The sequence below is a fragment of the Pholcus phalangioides genome, unplaced genomic scaffold, assembly GCF_987345545.1.
Source record: "Pholcus phalangioides strain wild (caught in Gottingen) unplaced genomic scaffold, Ppha-v1.0 ptg000003l_1, whole genome shotgun sequence".
NCBI lineage: Eukaryota > Metazoa > Arthropoda > Arachnida > Araneae > Pholcidae > Pholcus > Pholcus phalangioides.
The window spans coordinates 30,051,821-30,067,843 of NW_028301596.1; the positions used below are offsets into that span (position 1 = coordinate 30,051,821).

At 40.4% G+C, this 16,023-nt stretch overlaps 1 protein-coding gene across 1 annotated transcript; it reads right to left on the reverse strand.

The window, feature by feature from the left end:
• Positions 1-11,395: 11,395 nt before the first annotated feature.
• LOC149088381 (protein maternal effect lethal 26-like) lies at positions 11,396-12,340 on the reverse strand. Its single transcript, XM_089251971.1, has one exon. The coding sequence runs from the start codon at positions 12,338-12,340 to the stop codon at positions 11,396-11,398; it is 945 nt and encodes a 314-aa protein (XP_089108097.1).
• Between the last annotated feature and the right edge of the window lie 3,683 nt (positions 12,341-16,023).

A 16,023-nucleotide genomic window follows, 5' to 3' on the forward strand; every position in this document is an offset into this window, starting at 1 on the left:
AAATGAATTCAAAGTAATATGCTCAAGTCAGTACCCTGCAAGTCACCCTAGAATTTTTAAACATTTCATAATCATAAATCACTGGACTGCCGCCAGTGGTTAGGGAGCTAGCTTCTGACACTGCAGGTCTGGGTTCAAATCCTGGTTCAGGCATGGATGTCTAGTAACACACCAACAAATTTCCTGGACAGATCCTGTAAAGATCTCTTAGGAATACATGATCATATATAATTTTCATTTAATTAATTATTTGATTTAATTAGATAAATTATCATCCACACTCAAAACAGTAAGTATACATACCAAAGCAAACTTCTATCAAGACTGAGAAGCAACCACAAAACTTAGTAAACAATATTGTGCAATGGCTTCACAAAACCTGAAAATACATTTTATGATAAGAGTAGACGTATAAAAAAGACTAGATAATTTGAATATTTGGATGAGATAATGAAACAATCTTTAATCACTTCGCATACAAGCGTTTGGCAACAAATTGGAATTATCTCTGATGAATAGGCGATAAATCTGGTAGCCTCGTTCTAACCTACCTGCATGTTGGAAAAGGGAGGGGTCCAAAGCAGAATGTTTTTCATTGTTCTGCCATGACCCTCGGTTAACTGGAAATGTTCTGTGGTGAAAATTCCCATAATAGTGTTTTCTATATTTTTCATTGAAATTCTAGATCATTCTGCAGTAGCACCAATTGTTCTGTGATGTACGTTGCAGATTTTGGCATATTCTGCTTTGGGGAGAAGGGAAAAGGAAAAAAAAAAATGTAAAAAAGAAAAAAAGCATAATAGAGATAAGGTAAATAAGAGGTTTTGTAGTCTATTTTTTCACCCTCACCTACGGGCATATAGAAGAAAGATACATTATATATGTGTGGGGAAAAAATTCCTTAACAGGAGTATAGCAAGAAAGGAAGGAAGGAAAAAGCACCTTCAGTTGAGATAGAGTTACTGTAAAGCTTCACAATGGCGAAGAGAGGAAAGAAAACACAGAGAACTTGTTTGAATTTATTCTGGCGTTTGGATGCAATATTATGCCTGTGATCATTAAGAGTAGGCTCAATCTTGTGACTGAGCCTGGAATCATCTCCCTATTTCATTCACAGCAGCTATGGCATCATCTTATATAGAAAATTAGAGCATGCACCAAAGTCAACCCACTTTATGGTATTATAGAATATTTTTCTTATTTTTCAAGTTTTAAAGCATGTACTGAAGTGAATTTAATAAAACAGTTTAACTTTTTATTTATAACAACAATTTATTATATATTAGGAAGCCTAGTGGTTATTGCTCTAACGTTTAGGTTAGAATTTCAGCTGGACATGTTATTTAGAATCAATTTCCAAGTCATTATCCTCCGTCTAACAAGCATATCAGGTTTCTAAGTCACTTTTTTTTTTTTGCAAATATTTCTGAAAACCAGGCAGCATCTTATACATTAATATTTAAATGTATAGATTGAGCTTATGTTTATACAAAATGTATATAATAAAAAATGGGGGGGGGGGCAAAAGAAATGAAAGGGAGGAAATGGTTTTTAAACTTCAAGAGCGAGAGATAATTTTTTTTTTCTTTCTCTTGAAAGAGCAAAAGCTTTCTTAACCAGCCATCTGGTTACGCTGGCATATGCTGTTGTGACAATTTTCAGTCTAATTATTTTAACTTTTGAAAACCAATCAATAATTATTTTAATTATTATAATATTTTTTTTTGCTGTTGATGACTTGAAACACAGTTAAAAGAACATGATGAAATCAGTTTTTCAATGTATTCATAAAAAATTGTTATCAGGAAAATGTCAGCTTCAAACTTTTAAAAAAGGGGAAAAAGGAGAAATTAATTCATCAGATGACTGGTTAAAACTGTTAAAATTTATTGGATATATAAAAGTAATTTTCTATATAAATTTTTGTATATACACTTTTTTGTAGGAAGTTTTGATTGACATTTTTAAAATTTTTTTATTTAAATATATTGCAATTTATATATATAGGAATGGGGCTTTCATTTAAGTGAATTCGTTGAAACTAACTGAAAAGAAAATGTAAATAATGGAAGAGAATGATTCAAAAGATTATTTATTATATCAGTTGTTTTCTTATTGATTAGTAGAAAATCTTGATAGATTGCTATGATGAAACTCACCCAATATGCTGCTTATTTAAAATTATTTTTAGGAATCAGAAGAAAGAATTATTTTTCTAAGAATGTTTTGGTTTTAGTCGATATTGCAATTAGAAATTGCAAATTATTTCAAAAATGACATTCTTAGCTACTCGATTTCATGTGTTGAAAATAAATTTATCTAATCCCCAATCTGTGTTTTCATTGTCTTCATTGGACGAGTTATCAGGAAAAGGAAGGTGGAAGAAAAGAAAAGTAGGACCTCTGCTTTCTAACTAGTTTTGCTTTCATTGGATTTTTCACTTATGTTCAAGAAAAGTGGAAAAAAAAGAGGGGATTATACAAAGTGTGGGACTGGAAGTTGATTCCGACCACGTTTTTTCTCCCCCAAGAAAATGAATAATAATTCTTCGGATACTTTCTAATTTTGGATACTACCGACAGACCGACGGCCAAACCCACGTCAAGGAGTTTTCGAGAAAGTCGGCCGCTCGCCAGTTTCTCCTCTTTCTGTCGTTTCTCATTATCGATCTGCGGTGTTAGAGTGGGCGTCTGTCATACTGTGTTGGTCCATAAAGAATCATCACAGCTGTCACATTTCGCTCACGAATCAGACCTTTTCTTCACCCCCTCCCCCAATCCCGTAAATTATTCAAATAGACCTGCTGAACTTCTATTTCGCAAAATTGTGAACTGCGTGTGCGAATCATTAAAATGGACAGTTTGAATTGAGTTTTCAACTTTAAATACCTTTCAAAAAAACGAGCATTCTAATTCGTATTTACTCATACCCAAATTATAAAGATATTGCTCGAGACAGGGGCAGTCTGATTTTTATTTTATCGATTAACTGTACTTATGACATTTTGTTGGAACACTGCACTTCTCTAATTCTTACACCCACTCTGGGTATTCGAGGAGGAGGGGGGGGGGGGATAAAGTCATCTTGTGGCATCCCTTGTCTTAACCAGGGGCTCCCACATCCAGGAGAGAGAATCTTTCTACTCATTCAACTTGATTTATGAGTTTGTGTAAGGAGGTCATTATCTGGTTTTCTCCCCAGACTATCCTTGTGTCACCCTCCCTCCCCTTTTTTGAGAGCTTCACTTAGGTTCTAAAAATAGTCGCACTTGCCCACTTTATATTTTTTGACCTCATCTACTTTATTTCTGTTTTTTTTCCTTTTCCACAGTTTTCTCTGCCCCCCCCCCCCCCCCAATTACCTGTGATGGCTTCCAGGTAGAACAGGAATTCTTCACCTGGGTTCCAAAACCAACAAGATCAGCTTCGTGACCCACGAGACATTTTTTTTTTCGAAATTTCGTGAAACCAGTGACATAATAAGTTTGGGTCATGACCCATAGCTCAAGAATCCCCGGTTGTAAGTAGATTCATACGACCCATCTACACTGCTCAAAACAATTAGGGGAGCACATGGTTTTAACAAAATTACGCAAAGATGTATACCGATAAGTAACATAAAATGAATCATCCATAATTTAAAGCCTAGCAGAAAACGGAAGAAGAAAACTTCATATGCAAATCAAAGTTCATGACGTCAAAAACCAGAAAAAGGAGATAAGGGCAGAAATCGGGATGTTGCAGAAACGTCTGTTTTACTGCCGTAACTGTGAAATTCGATTGCGCAGAATTGTTTTTTGAGACAAGGTGACTTGAGGATGTCTCAACAACGTGATTTACCGGAATCCATGGCATGGCGTGTTATAGGCAGACTGGAATCCGGGCAAACACAACGTAGTGTCGCGGACGCTGTTGGAGTCGCCAGAAGTGTTGTTGCAAGGCTGTGGAATCGATTCCAAGAAACTGGAAATGTTAGACGTCGACCAGGGCAAGGTCGGCCACGCGCCACTACAGCAACTGATGACCGGTATATACGGTTAACAGCCCGTCGAAACAGAACAGAGAATGCTACGCAGCTGCAAAGACGGTTGCTCTTGGCAACAGGACGAAGGGTGTCCAGCCAAACAGTACGTAATCGGCTTCATGAGGGAGGGCTCTATGCACGTAGGCCAATGGTCTGCATTCCGTTGACCCCCACGCCACCGTGCGGCCCGAAGAAGATGGGCTGCTGAACATCGAGATTGGGAGCAACATGATTGGAGCCAAGTGCTGTTTACAGACTAGTCCCGATTCAGTCTGGAGTGTGACACCCGACGTGTTCTGGTATGGAGGGACAGGGGCACTCGAAATAACCCCGCATTCGTTCGTGAAAGGTCACAATACAGACGAGCTGGTTGGATGGTATGGGGTGGAATCAGCATAGGCGGACGTACGGACCTGCATATCATTCGGAATGGCACTTTGACGGCCCGAAGGTATGCAGACGAGATACTGCGACCTCATGTCATCCCTTACGCTGGAGCCATTGGAGATTCCTTTGTTTTCCAGGATGATAATGCCCGACCGCATAGAGCTCGTCTGGTGGAGAACATGCTTGAAGCTGAAACAATACAGCGTATGGAATGTCCAGCGTGCTCTTCTGACCTGAATCCAATCGAGCATGTTTGGGACATGCATTGCTGCGCGACCAAGGCCGCCTTTTACTGTCCGAGACTTGCAGATTGCACTTCTTGAGGAGTGGAACAGTATTCCCCAAAGTCTGATCGATAACCTCATCGCATCCATGGTAAACAGGTGTGCAGCAGTCTTAGCTGTTCGAGGAGACCACACGCCCTATTAAAAACTCATGCATCATGTCTAAACAGTACTTTTTTTTATCGTTTACATGTAATCAAATTGTTGCCCTAAATCATCTTTTCATGTTTTTTCCATATTCTCAAAGAATTAAAGCTTAATTCCAAATTTTTTTACGTCTTTTTTCTGTATTGCGCATTGATACGCGTGTACTACCCATTGTATGCCAATACGTGGCTGTCTCGCACGGTTTTCTTCACTTTTTTGCTTGCTCCCCTAATTGTTTTGAGCAGTGTAGTTTGGGTCATTTAAATCAAGTTTGGGCCGTGGTCCTTAGCTAAAGAATCCCTAACTGTGTGTAAGTAGATTCAGAGGACCCATCTGGGAAGTCCCTGCGACCCAAGTGTGGATCGCAACCGCGACCCATAGGTTAGGAATCCCTGCCTAGAATATTTGAGTAGCAACGGGGACCATATGGCCCAGGTTGAAGACCACTGGACTGACGCATCCACTGTCTGGCGAGTTCTGATTCCATCGATAACTCGAATATCTGTATCATTCCCGAAAAAAATTCTTTTGTTAGATTATTTCGGTGTGAGATTAAAATAGAATGAAGTAATTGGAGTATATTCGAATGAAAAATCGTCCTAATTCGGATTTCTTACGATATTTTCTTTCTCGCAAAATCTTTCTCGATCTTAATTGCGGATTCAATACCAAAATAAGAGGAAATCGATAAGGAATTTAATTGCAGACACGTGCCTTCCTTTGAGAGGAAGGGACTCTCTCGGAGAAGAGAAGCCTGTCTTTATTCGAGCCAAGAAAGCGGAAGAGACTGCACCAACTACCAGACACACGATTTCCCGGCGGCACGCAAGGCCGGTGTTGACCATCGTGCCTCGACTACTCGATGAGTGAGGGGGTGGATCTACATATGTGTGTCACGACATGAAACATAATTTTTTTGCGGAAACCCAAAAGCCTTATGATAATTATTCCTCGACTCGTATTTGTTTTATTTCATCTTATTTTTTGCAATCGAGCGAGTGCTTCACTGCATTCGAAGGTCGATGTGAGGCCGACTTTCGATTTTTTTTCTAACCTTCACGTACGCTTTTTTTAATGCTTTTACGGATTACTTGTTTTGATTATGCGGTCAAATGAAGACGACGTGCAGGAAATCGACTTAAAAACTTTTGATGCCATGTGAACGAATTTCCATCGTTAACTAACATGCTTTTCTGCATAACTATTAACTTTAGGAAGCTTTTTCACGTAAATTGGGACTTTAGAGCAGTGTTTCTTAACTCTGTTTTTTCTTTAACCTTTGCCCCCCTCCCCCGTCTTATCCTGGGTTTGTCGACTGGAGGGAATTCCGCCTACTTATTAAGTGATTTTTGAGTGAATTGATTGTGAACAAAATTTCATGTGTCTTGTGAATAAGGTCACCACCCCCACCTCCGATTCTATGCAGGCCTGTTTAACATCGTGGGCCATCAAGTAAAATGATGTTCTGAGGTCCCATACTTAGCTGAGAGCAACACATTTACATATTATTGCAAATCATGGTACCCGATCTTATCATTTATCCCCCCTCCCCCTTTCCACTGACATCAGATCCAGGGTCATACTCGGATGGGCTCTGGTTCTACGCAGGGCCATTTGAGTGACATCATAACCCCCTCCCCCATCTGGCTGAGAGTATCTGTATATCAACTTACACATTTACTCACGAAAAACCATAGTATCAGATCGCATTATCACGGGAAGCCTTTTCCGCATCCACGGCATTCAGGCTGTGTCCGGATGAGGCCCACGCGTTCAGATGGCCCTGATTCTTTTAGGCAGTTCTTGCTCCATTCTGAAAGTTGCACTTTTTTCCACAATATTTTACTTATTAGCTTTATGCCTTTACCTCTGAAGTTTTTTTCCATAGCTTTTTGTGGTCCTTAGCAGCCTGTCATGGCTCTCTTCAACTTAATTTCCACCCGTGGCCCCCTTGGAATATTTCAAGAATACAAGGAAGCCATATGGCCCTATGTTGAAAAACACTGCTTTAGACAGAGAAGTTTTTTTAAGCCCTTGATAATCAAGTGTGTGTTCCTCAGAATCCGAACAACTACATAACCACGACATCATTGTTTCCATTGCAATGCCACTGGAAATTTTTTCACTTTTAACACCGCGGAACCCCAGACGAGCAGTCGCTAACACCAGCGGGGAAAACCAATGCGTCGTAATATTCGTTTCATACATTATAATATAGCTTTTTTTACCAGTATTTCTTGAAATAAGTGATATTGCCCCCCCCTCCAACCTATATGGCAATTGCAATGCACTGGGGAGGGGTGATAGCGGTAGTACGAGGGTGCTCAACCTTAGGGGAGTGCGGGCCACTTCATTGGTTTGAAAACGGTCACTTCAAGTGATCTGTAAATATCCACGGGTCGCTTGATTGATCTGTAACTATATGACGGGTTACTCAAGTGATCCGTAAAAATGTCGCGGGTCACTAAAGTGTAACTTAAGTTATCTGCAAATGTACCATGGGTAACATAAGTTATGTGGATTTGCGGCGCGGGATCCTTAATGTGATCTGGGAATGTGGCGCTTAGTTCATTTTTACAAAATCAGGTTTGAGGTCACACATGACTCCGAGGGCCACGGGTTGAGTATGTATGTGGTAGAAGATACATATAGTGCAGGAAGCTATACCTGATTTTGTAAAAATGAACTAAGCGCCAAAGGTTGGTTTTGGAAGAAGTAAAAATTTGATGGGGCCTTAGTCCTGGATTACACTATAAAAGTTTGACGAAAGATCTTTTACAAAACTTTGATAGTGCAAGCCCAGCCTTAGAGAGTTAGGGTGATTTTATGGAAAGAAGGTGTTATATCGGGTTCCGTTGGATCCAAGACTGTGGGAATAAAAATAATAGTATGAGAATATATGGTTCAGTCTAGTGACTTCCTTTCAAACCGAGCACCAATCAGGTCTATCACCATCTATGGGCAATTTACGACCTAGAGAGTTGTGCCGGAAGTGTAACTGTGTGTGTATTTAACATTCTGAGTGCGTATTTAGTGTTGTGTCTGATTTTCCAGCGCTGCCATCTATATTTCAGAAGTAAAGTGAGTGTATTGATTGAATATTTGTAAATATTGTAGGGGCTTATTGCTCTCTGTGGCGAGACTTTTTAAAGGAAGGAGATTGGCTGGCATTCGCGCCTGGAAGTTGGAAACCACTGAAAACCAACTTCAGCCGACCACCACTGTGGCATTAGAACCCGGATCCGCGAGTCCGTCAGTATGGCCACTCGACCACCACAGCGGACAGTCTAGTGACTAGACTCTAGTCCCATAAGATACGCGATGCATGATCACCGTACGACAGTGTTTCTCAAAGTGTGCGTCGCGGCTCCTAGGGCCGTCGCTAACCTGTGTCAGGGGCGTCGCGACGAGCTGGAGATATTGATTTATGTGTCTATTTTTTGTAGTTTCTCTTATAGTCGAAGATATCTACTAAATTATTCTGGGAAGGCGCCGACGATTGGGCATACGTTTGGGGTTGACAAAAGTTTGAGAGCCACTGCCGTACGATGTTTACTCTCACGAAGTTAGCCCCTGACCCTGTATCCGCACTCTCTGAGAAAAGGTGAATGCATATCCCCACAACCTAGCCCCTATTCCGAGATTTCTGAGAACCCCTCTGTAGTGAATTTATAGAGCAGTCACAGTTTTTCGTCACCCGTGGCTCCCTTGCCTAATTCATGGTTCATCTGTGGTACCCCAAAGTAGTTTGCGTGATAGATATATTCCCCATATAAAAGAACCACTTCAAAACATAAAGAGGCACACAAAAACCAATATCTTCAGCTCACCGCGACGCACATTTTGAGAAACACTGTTATTGAGTAAAAAAAAAAAGGCAACCAAAATAAGATTTTCCCCAAGTACCTAGGCTGTAGCCCTGTCAGCCCCACAATTGTGTGTGTGTGTGTGTGGGGGGGGGGTGCCAAGGGAGGGAGGACAAATAAAATTTTAAAGACACTGTTTATACGTTAGAGAGGAAAAGATCAATTTACCTGCTGAAACATCAGTTTAAATTTTATAATTTACTGTATTTCAATTTATTCTTCAAATTTAGTATAAATGCTGGAAACACTTTGGCGGATATTCTCAATAATTGCATTATTTAATTATATTTCGATATAAGTATCAAACTTTTATTCTCTATCAACAAGGAAAATAAATCTTAAAATTCGTGTAAAACCAGAATCAAATTATATGATCAAATATTGAAACAACGGTTCAAAGATCTGTTTCCATATTTTATGAGTAATACGGTAAGTATTCGCATGTTGGTAAAAAAAAATTGTAATAAGAAAAGTCTTTCACAAATAATTTGTGTCTCCATAAAAATTAAATTAAATTTATTTTTTTTTGGGGGGGGGGATTGGAATCATTGTAATCAATCATTGATGATGTTTGAAAACAATGAAAAACGCATGCGCATAGAGTGAAATCAACTTGACGCATGACTCTGATTCATTAAAACACGAGATCTTCACCACCATCCTATCGGGGAAAGCACAAATTCATAGATTTATGCTGATAACTCTGTTGTCCTACAGCCCGACCTAAAGAATCCAACTGCATTTAAGAGAAACATGATTTAATTTACATTATTATTCTTATTTTTTTAAACTTTGATTTTTATTACTATATACATACATACATACATAGGACTGGGCGTAAGGCATATCGCTGCCCGGTACGGAAAAAAAAATTACGGCCCTCTGTAGCAGTGGCACAAAACCTTTATGTTGCCCATGTGTGTATTAGTCCAAATGTATTATCACGAGTGGCTAATTCATCCACTGTAACCATCATTCGCGGATTCAGGCTTCTCGAACGGGACGGGAGGGGGCGAATCCCTTACGGAACCCTTAGGGATCCTTAGGGAATAGTGAACCGGGGGAGGGGGAATGCCAAGCTCTACCCATTCCACCTACGCCAATAATACAATTTTTTCTACTGAATGAGGGGGGTGGATGATCACCATCTCCCTGTACCACCTATGGTTACCCTTGTTATATGGATGGCAAGTTGTTAGGTTTGTCTCGGACACAAGTGTATCGAAACTAGAGGGGGTACGGGGGGTGGTGAATTCACCCTTGATTAATTTGACATGGCCCATTCAGCACTATTGGGGGGGGGGGGGTGTCAAAATGAATACTTGCTCCAGGTTACGAAACATCTAGTTGCGACTCTGTTGACAAGTCAATCAAACTATGTCAGATCGGCAGCAACTAAGACAAGATATGATTGTTTCGCACTCCTCTTCCGGTAGCGCATGGGCACTCTAGTGCAGTGTTTCCTAAACTAAGAAATATCACCCCGGTGGGCGATGGAATGGTTCGGGGGGGGGGGAATAGAATCTACGGATTTAACATAGCATCCTATGGATTCACTTGAGTAGGGGAGTGATGAGAAAAAAATATTTCTGATGAAGGGGACGATGGAACCAAAAAGTTTGGGAAACTATTCTCTAGTGCTTAATATTTGTAGTTTGATTAGGATTGGGAAATTTTAAAGCATCGAGAAAGGATAGCAAGTTTGGCGCATCCACCTCGGAATATTTGTCAGTTGTGACAGTCAAAATACGGTATCATTCACTACCAGGACCTATTAGATCGGGACCCACGGTGTACAGCAAAACGGCTGCAAAAACAGGAAAAATCATGCCCGAGCCGGGAATCAAGCCGTCGGCTTTGCCCATAGGTCATTGATGCTATTTAGTAGGCCCTGTCTCCAGTGTGATGCTCACTTCAACGCTGGAACAGTGCTTGAACAATTTTTACATACCCATGACAAGACCCCCTGTAAATATGCTACCATGCAGACATGCTTTCAGAAAAAAATAAAAATCCATTGAAGAAGCTGGGTTTGGGGCATCCCAAAGGAGACGAAATTTTGGAAGTGCAAAAGAACTGCCCCCCCCCCTCCCGAATAAATATTGCACAGCCATTGGCGTCGAGCGTCTTCCAGAGGTGAGATAACATAGATGGTCATAAATAAGACTAGGAATATAACACACCAATCTGTAGGCGATACGATACCTCTAAATACTTTTTCCCAACCTTACTAGAATCTAATGAAATTCTGCATTCATTATAAAGGCGGAAGAAATTACGAATTAACTGAAAATAGGAAGAATTAAATGAAAAATGTAATTCTTTTTATTGAACATGCATTTCGTATGACATGAATTTCTCTGTGAAAACAAAGAGGAATAAAAACATGAGAAGAAAGTCATGTCACGCAATCTTCGGAATGTACGGAGATAATTTACGAAACACAATGCAAATCTAATCCTAATTTACCAGTAAAATTGTATGGATTGATTGTATGTTTAAACACTGCGGTTGTTTTTCCCCTACCTTTTAGGACTCGATTGAAACACAATCAGGAAATTGATTTATGCAGAGAATATAAGCAATTATGAATTCGTTCGTGATATAAATGTTGCTCAAAAACAACAATAAATGCTCATAAATAGAAAATGGGGGGGGGGGAACTTGAGCGAATGGGGCGTTTCATCTTCAGTAGATGCTGTCGCGCAAGCACTGGAGGAGTTCCAAAATGAGTTCGGGCGCGAGCTGAAGCTTGAGCAGAGTTTGCTCTACGTTTCCGACGTCCTCCTCGGAAGGTCCCGGAGTTATCGTGGTCAGATACCTGAAGCAGTAGTTCTTCAAGTCGAGGATGTTGTACTTGTGCGCGATGCGGATCAGATTGGTCGCGAGCTGCAAGTCTAGGCTCTGCAGCCGTCCATTGTACAGAAAGTTGACCATCGCTTGCACAACGTCGGGCCCGAATTCCCCCTCATCGATAACGTTAGTGGGATTTTGAAGAAGGATGTCTGAGAACTTTTTTGACCAGCCGATCAAAACCGCCTTGTGGGCGTTGACGCTGTGCTCGCCGGACTTTATCAACGTGTCTGGTTGCATAATTTCGACCATATTATTGTACGCGTCGACCAAGAGAGCCTCCGGACTGACCATCGCGAATTTCTTTTCCATTCCAACAACCACGGTGTTGCTGGTGCTGTAGGTCACCTCGGCAGTCAGCAGGAGTATATTGTCCTCGGCCAAATTTTGCATCAAGACTTCCCTTTGGATGCCCTCCGGACCAACGTACTTGCGCTTGCAATGGTAGACGGTCCAGCCGTGGCTGCGTTCAGCGATGACTTGCCCGTCGGATTTCCGGAACGAGATGGTCATCTTGGCGAACATATTCTTACGAGTGTTCCTGCACATCAAGTGGCACGTAACCTGCTGCTGGTGTAGGGCGTCCTCACCTCCCGGATAAAGGGTAAGTATCGGGTCGAGATACGGCCGCCCTTCAACGGGATGGAACCATTTGCTGCGGCACGACTTGCCCATCGTCGCATCGACTTGATTGAAGTGTTTGAGTCTCCAAACGGCCACGAAAGACCCATACAGGGTATCCTTCTGTTCGAGGGGGCGGCGGGTTTGACCTTCTTCCATCGGTTCGATCAGTCAAAACCGTATTCCTGGCTGGCACAAAGGCAATTCTTCGGACGACAGAGGAGAAATAGTCAATCTATCGAAATCGTCTTTACTTTCTGCGAACGAGCTACCTTATGAGTATAGGTTCTCAGGATACGCAACACAGTTGTAAAACGCGTTCGATTGCACGCGCGCGTAATGAACTAATTCCACGGTAACGTAATTTCGAATTAAAGACTTTTCAATGGCTTCCAGTATGCGATGCATCGTTATAAAGACATCCTTAAAAATCATCTTGGGCCAACAAGGAAAAGCTGTAAAACAAGGGGTACACAATTTTTTTCCCTCGCGAGACAGAAATTTGTATGTATATAGAGCAACCATATGGCCCTAATTTTATGGGTTAAATTATGTGGCTGTCACAAGTTTTTCATAAAATGTCCCGTTTTCCCCCTTAATTTTAGCAAGGGTTTCTTGAAATTTTGAAATCAAGATTATTTTCTCGACCTATAAATTATGTTATGGTAACTCTGGCTGTATCATAAGTAATTATTCATACACATTCATTTCACATATTTGTCAAAATATACTTTTTTACCCATTGAGATTTACAGCAGTCTTCTATTTCCAGGCATTAGCAGATTTCTAGCCATTTTACTGATAGATGGTCACTTTATTTGCCTTCGAAAGTTTTATTTGGCTATTGTATTTAACAATTTTTCTTTCCTTTGCCAATTTTTTTGACCGTAATTGGGAATTCTGCTTGCTTTGGACAATTTTTTTGACAAAGTAGTAACTTTTTTTGCTTGTCTTTAACAATTTTTTTTACTGTAATTCACAACTATGCCTGATTTGGAATTTGTTTTTCTGGTTATGTTTGGCAATTTTTCTTGCTTTTGAAATGTTTTTTTGGCTGCAATTGGCAACTTTGATTTCCCTTGAATTTTTTTTTTAGCTGCAATCTGTTTGCGATAATTGGTGTGTATGGATATAGATAATCTCGTATGGATATGAATTGTTCGTACTTTTATGAAGAAATATGGTCAGCCTAGGCATTTATCGTGTTGTCGTATTGATACTTTCCTACCAGAGCACATTTCGCCGGCCGGATGGAACCCCTTGGCGGGCCGCATTTGGTCTGCGGGCCGGAGGTTGTTCACTCTTGCTGTAAAAAATCCATTTTCCACTGCTGTTTATTTTTAACCTTACATGCGGTCATGACTTGCTCTTTAACTACTTCGCGTACAAGCTGCTAGCGATAAATTTGAATGATCTATATTAGATTTATAGGCGATAAATGTGGTAGCCTTGTTCCGCGTTAAAAAAGGAAGAAAAGGAAAGAAAGAAAAAAAGAAAAAGAAACGAGGGTGGGAAAAGGAACGCTACAGAGATGACTGTTAAGAGAGTAGAGTGCATTGCTTTTTTCACCCTCACATACATACTTGTTTTGTAGTTTTTTTACTTCTCTTTCTCACTTCTATGGGGAGTAAATAATAGAAGGATTAGTTCTGAGAAAAACACACACACACACACACACCACACGCGCACGCACTCTCTCTCTCTCTCTTTGTATATGTGTGGGTGGGGGGGGGGTGGAAGCTGAGCAAAACCACAACCATATCTTCAGCGCAGTTGCTCGTTATCAGTTGATCGTTATCTGGTTGAGATATCACGATGGTGGTGGTAGGGAGAGAACATAGAGGGGGGAACACACGCACAACTTCGTTTCATATGGTTACAATAAACCTTCGCCATTAGGAAAAAAGAGGTCGAAGAAACAGTCAGATGGATTGAATTCATTCCACTGGAGTTTGGATGCAATATCACGTCCCTGATCGTAAAGGAGTTAATGAAGGCTTTATGACTTTTAGTACAACCGAACCACTGGCAATAGAGTCCGATGAATTCATGGCAGCCTCGGAATCGCTTTCTTGGTGGACCCCAGTTTTTCTTTTAGCATAGAGCTTTTGATCCATTTCATCCATAATAAATGGGTACGCTAAAAAATGCATTGAAAAACAAAGCAGACGAAAACTTGAAAACATATAACTTATAAAAATTGTGAAAATGATATTAGTTTTTGATTTCAGGAAAAAAATAAAAATTCAAGTAAGCTTCGTTGAAAATATGGAGAATAACGGGAAACTTTCATAAAAATAGTCGGGTTAGATAAAGTCCCGTTGAATTATGTGTCATATGGTCACCTTGGATGCAGGTCTCCTCGACATCTTTTACTTCTTTTTTTCACGCTTTCGTCATCCAGTTAATTCAACAAACAGGCCCATAACAGTACAATAATTCAATCGCTACACTTCACTCATATTCACAAAAATAGATGGTAGAGGGCAGCACTACACATAACAAGCATAAGACAGAAACGAGAGAGATCTTACATTACGCTTTAGGTTCGTAATAGATACATGCACATTCCGGCCTGTAGCTACCTTAGAGGAGAAATAAGGTACTTATATATGAAACAAACTTATATTTCTTCTCAATGGTAGCTACCAGTTCCTTCGAAATTCCGTAGAGGAATGTGCACGAAGTGCATCTGTTATCAAGTAGTAGTGGTTAATCCAACAATATTCAGGCATTTGCTATTTTCACTTCCAAAAACAGAAGACGATGGTGGCAGCACTAGTATAAAACAAACAAGCATACCTGACAACATAAATACGTTGGGGCGACGCATATAGTACATTCTGTATATACGAGCACATACACACACACAACACGTTCCGACACTAGTTAGAAATTCCCTAGAGCAATGTGTATGAGGAGCATGTGTCTAACCCCATGGGAAAATGGTTTATGACTTTCTATGACCTTCCTCAAAAAAAAGTGAGGGATTCATCGAACCTTCTCTTTTCGTGATGAAGGTCATAAACCATCTTTCCGTGGTCAGACTATAGTAGTAGTTAACACCAATTCTGCTAGTGTTAGTTAACTTCAGCCATCTTAGGGTTACCAGACGTCCTCATTTTATTTGCACATTTTTTTTTAAAAATAAAATCAATTATTATTACGCATTAGTATTAGACCTCCTCAGTTTTGTTATCATTTTAAGGTCTCATAGGTTTTTAAAATTTCCCCATTTTTTTCTTCACTTTGAGGTTCCAGGAGAATTTTTCTTAGTAGGTCGAAAAACTACACGGTCTACATTCAAATGTCACGTGATGAATTTATTTCGATGCAATGAAGATTGGCGAAATTCTTTTTATTTTATTAGTATAAAAGTCTAAATTTTTATATTTCTCCTAGTTATTATTTTATGGGGCTGAAACTATAACAGCTGAATTCTTTAGCTCAGGAGTTTTCAACCATTCAGACAATGTGGGCCACAGAAAAAATTCTCACGAAGCCCGAGGGTAAACAAATACAAATACAACGCCACAACAGGCAAATTGCCCAACGAGGTGGCTGACTTAAGAACATCATGGATCCCCGAACCATTTTTTGGAGGCCCTACTTACTACACCACACATGCTTTTTTCTCAGCCCAATATATCAAGGAAACATTTTATTTTCTAGATATAGGCCGAGGTGAACTCAGAAAGGAAAGTCATCTTGTCTCCGCCGGGACTCGAACCCAGGCCCTCTTGCATACCGGGCCAGCATGCTACCATCTACACCACTGGGAGGGCCTGGGTTCGAGTCCCGGCGGAGACAAGATGACTTTTTTTTCCGAGTTCACCTCAGCC

Coding starts and splice junctions, on each gene's coding strand:
- LOC149088381 (XM_089251971.1), bottom strand. CDS start 12,340: ATGGAAGAAGGTCAAACCCGCCGCCCCCTCGAACAGAAGGATACCCTG.